Source organism: Lolium rigidum, unplaced genomic scaffold (genome assembly GCF_022539505.1).
Source record: "Lolium rigidum isolate FL_2022 unplaced genomic scaffold, APGP_CSIRO_Lrig_0.1 contig_36984_1, whole genome shotgun sequence".
Classification (NCBI taxonomy): domain Eukaryota; kingdom Viridiplantae; phylum Streptophyta; class Magnoliopsida; order Poales; family Poaceae; genus Lolium; species Lolium rigidum.
In genome coordinates, this window is record NW_025900371.1 from 1 (window position 1) to 4301 (window position 4301).

Genomic DNA, 4301 nt, shown 5'->3' on the forward strand with positions numbered 1-4301 from the left:
TCCACAGGCCAACGCTTGACGTTGGAAGACTCCTAGTTGTCGTAGGCGTCCTGCTGGTCTTCACCTTGATAGTTCTGCTCGTCTTCATACTCTGGCCATTTGAATAGCCAGGGACAAAGCCGTGAATACGTTGACACTACAACAGGACAGAGCTTTGGTAACACAACCATGTAACACATAGTAAAATATGTTACAGGTAAAATTACAGTAACACAACATTTGTGTGCCACCGACCGGCAGTAACACAAACCGTATAAGGTCCAAAAAGGTGTTACAGGAATATCAACGTAGTAACAGATAAGTATATGTTAGAGGTGATCTGTTACAAGTATTGTGAGATAGTAACACGTAGGTGTGTGTTGGTGGAAGTGTGTTACAAGCTTACCTCGAAGTAACACATAATCCTGTGCTCGAGCATAGTGTTACAAGCCCTATTATAGGGGCAAATAAAAGAGCTGAAATTAATTGCATGTTTATATCACCATTACCTTACACATATGGTCCACTTGTCAATGTTATAAATATTTGATAAATATAGTATTTACCAAATTATATGCAAAGTTTTGGATAAGTCGAAGACTTCATGCCAAATGCACACACTTAAAATTTTACCATTTAAAATTAAGTAATTGACGTCACCACTCATGAAGGAACGGAAGACCGACAGCAAATGAGCATACATGTTGAATTGTATAGAGGTACGTTTCTAAAATTTGAAAAGGTAGCCATTTTTAAAAATTTGTAAAAATTCTAGGTTAGTGGAAAAAATTACGTTATAAAAATTATAATCCAAATTTGTAATTTTTTTATTCCCCCTCGATTCCAAATTAATTGACACACATTTTTCTAGACACGTTTCTAAAAAAATCTGAGTAGACAAATTCAGATCAATTAATTTAAAACACATAGATTATATAACTAGGCATGTAAGGCCTGTCAGCTACTACTTTGGATCAGGTTAGCCCAGTAGTTATAAAAGATGCTACTACTTTGGGCCAGATTAGGCCAATATTTATAAGGGGTGCAGCCCAAAGCTGATGCGTTAAACGTTTATTTAATCTAATCTCAAATAACGCAAAACCAGGCGAAATGGTAAGTCACTTTGGTAAGTCACTTTGATGTGCACTACGCATTTCAGTTCGGTAGCCATTTCAACCCGGATTACAGCTTGCTTGCACGCCGTATGTGCTATCTTGGAGCCCCATTTGGTTTCACGGAACAGACAGCCCTCCTGCCTGTCTTGTCCTAGGACCAGGATTGTTAGCTGCAAGTGCAAGGCACAAAGCACACACCCACAGTTTCATAAGAATTGAATCATACATTCAGGTTTTCACAGAGAACAAACATCGCACATAACTTAAGACGTCCATTTCAGCAAGACATAACAATTCTTTAACAAGTCTAGCTGGTTCCAACAAAAATCTGTGATACATGAGGCTTAACTTAGTAGCAATTTTCTGAATTTTTCCAAGCTTCAGGTTCAAAGAGCAAAAACTATGCAAACATATGAAAGTTCACTAATAGAACCCATAGCTTCATGCGCCAGTTCAGAAATATCCTTCTAATCTCCACATGCAAATTTGTCAGGTAGGCACAACCTGAAAAACACCTGGTTGCTCTGCAAATCAAAAACAGACAAACTTGTTTAAAAAAGAACATAGACAAAGTGAAGAGAGAAGCATATACCAAGTATTACTTGTCTAATAACTCATTACAGTAACTTCTAGTCGGACGTGGCATATACAGAACAATGATCTTGTTAGATTAATGACCCATGTACACGATCTGGGCTCGCCATTGTTTGTACATGATCTGTATATGTACTACTTGACCGGATATGCAGTGATAAACATAACATTTTCTCCTCATTACTTGATTTGTACGTGTACTGAGTAGTAGATAGATGGTACATCTTTTCTTGCCGTATATGTTGTGAACATGGTGTGCAAGTGGTATTGGTGGCTGTATATGCAAAGCTACAGAAAAATACGTAGTAGTTAAATTCTCCTACGTGAAACGGTTCAAGATGTATCTCTAGGAAAAGGAAACTACAGCCTGAAATTTTAGTTGTGCCTAAACTTTTGCCTCATATTCTCAACGGAGTAAATGGCACACATAAAATACGAAATCACATAAGAAAATTCATCTAAATCTACGTGTACCATGAGCAAGATGATCATTCAGTAAATTACCTTTTACAATTCTTCATTGCTCGGAGCATTGGTGTTATCATCCACTTCTGTTCCTTCAATGTCAGTCCTTACCCAATGTTTGTCATGCCTTTTATTTTTGAACATCTTCGCAAGGTGCGAGACATGGAAGGGCTCTGTGTCCTCTGCATATTCCTCATTGCCAGTATCATAGAGACTTCTAGGTTTTGGTGGCTTCATTACAACAGACCAACCAGGCTTCGTTTCATCATCCACATAAAACACTTGCTCAGCTTGATTAGGGAAAATAAAGGGCTCATGCTCGATATTGTCTCCGCTGTGTATCAGATGTGAGAAGTTCACAACTGTGTAGCCGTACTTATCCTTTTGAATTCCATTTTCAGAAAAAACATCAATCCACTCACATTTAAACAACACAACTGGAAACTGTCCGGAGTAGTTTAGCTCGATAATATCAATTATTCTCCCGTAGTACGTCACATCATCTAGAACTGGATTTGCATCACCTGCTCTGGCATAAGTAGATGTTTTTGCAGTTACCATTACTCCACTATTTTGTGTCATTCTATCCAAGCGTTTAGGCCTAAAACGCATGCCTCGAGAGATGAAACCGCGATAGCTTTTTGCTGCATCAACTGGGCCCCGAGCGAGCCATCTAATATCATTTTTAATATTGGAAATATTGTTTTCCATCTCCAGTTTCATTATCTGAATATTTAGAAGCAGCTTAGTTAATAAATCTACGCGTACATGCAGAGCATGAAAAAATATCACTTACATGAGATCTGAACCATTCGTGGAACGTCTCGTTTTGAATTTTCTCGAAAGTACTTGGGTTGATAGTGCGCCTATTGGTGATCTCATCAGCATGAACTCTGCAAAGTATGTGACAGTAAATTGGTAAGTACAGAAAAGGGAAAACTAAAATAATTTAAAACCACAAGATTTTACCTAAGGTATGGATTCACATCTGAGCAATTAAACAACAGGTATCTATGTGCCTGTACTTTAGCCAAGCCCCTTATAACGTAATTGCGAGGCTTCCCGAGTGGTTTCCCATCATCAGGAAATAAAGTTGATCCTTCTTTAACGCCAGGATGCCCAACCAACTCATTATCTTCATCTCGCGAAGACATGTTATATTTGGTCTCAAAACCAACAATATATCTTGAACAGAATGTCATACACTCATCTGCCAAATATGCTTCAGCGATAGATCCTTCAGGATGAGCTTTATTACGGACATTTGACTTCACCTTACCAAGGTATCTACATGAACAAATCAGCAAAGAGAATAAGAAATTTGTTGAAAAAATTATTATTGCAGAGATAGCTACTGGAGTACTTATACCTTTCGAGAAACCACATCGACCTGTAGGAGACAGGGCCACCTATTTTTGCCTCGGCAGCTAGATGAATTACCAAATGCACCATAACAGTAAAAAATCCAGGAGGGAATATCATCTCCATACGACATAATGTTATCTTTATTCGTTGCTCCAACTTCTCAAGCTCACTCACATACAGAACCTTTGCACTAACTTCTCTAAAATATGCACATAGATCAAACAAGACCGATGTGACATTATCTGGAAGTAAACCTCTCAAAGCAAGAGGCAGAAGTTGTTGCATTAGAATATGACAATCATGACTTTTAAGACCTGAAATTCTCCCTTGAGAAACGTTTGCACATCTTGAGATGTTCCCCGAATACCCATTTGAAACTCTTAAACCATGAAGTACTTTGCAAAACTGCTGCGCCTGTTTTCTGGACATGGTATAAGATGCCGCAGGCAAAAAATACTTACCATTAGGTTTCTTTTTAGGATGTAACTCTTCCCTGATTTCCATGTCCTGTAGATCTAGCCGCGCTTTTAAATTATCCTTAGACTTGCCCTCTATTCCTAGAAGTGTCCCATATATATTCTCACATACATTCTTCTCAATGTGCATGATATCTAGATTATGGCGGAGCAAATTAAAATCCCAATAAGGCAAATAAGAGAATAGGCCACTGACAAACTTCCAAGTTTTCGAATCATCAAAGTCCTTAATTGATTTTATTTTTTCTAAAACTTGAACTTGGGAATAAGCAGTAGGCCCAACTCTATGTTCCTCAGTTCCATCAAA

At 38.1% G+C, this 4301-nt stretch overlaps 1 protein-coding gene across 1 annotated transcript; it reads right to left on the reverse strand.

Moving 5' to 3' along the window:
* Window positions 1-1165: 1165 nt before the first annotated feature.
* Window positions 1166-2829, reverse strand: LOC124681235 (the record flags this gene model as incomplete). The annotated part of the gene is made up of 3 exons (XM_047216171.1): window positions 2200-2829; window positions 1528-1618; window positions 1166-1264 (listed from the first exon to the last, which is right to left on the reverse strand). Coding segments are annotated over exons 1-3 (756 nt in total), but the record flags the coding sequence as incomplete, so codon positions are not given.
* Between the last annotated feature and the right edge of the window lie 1472 nt (window positions 2830-4301).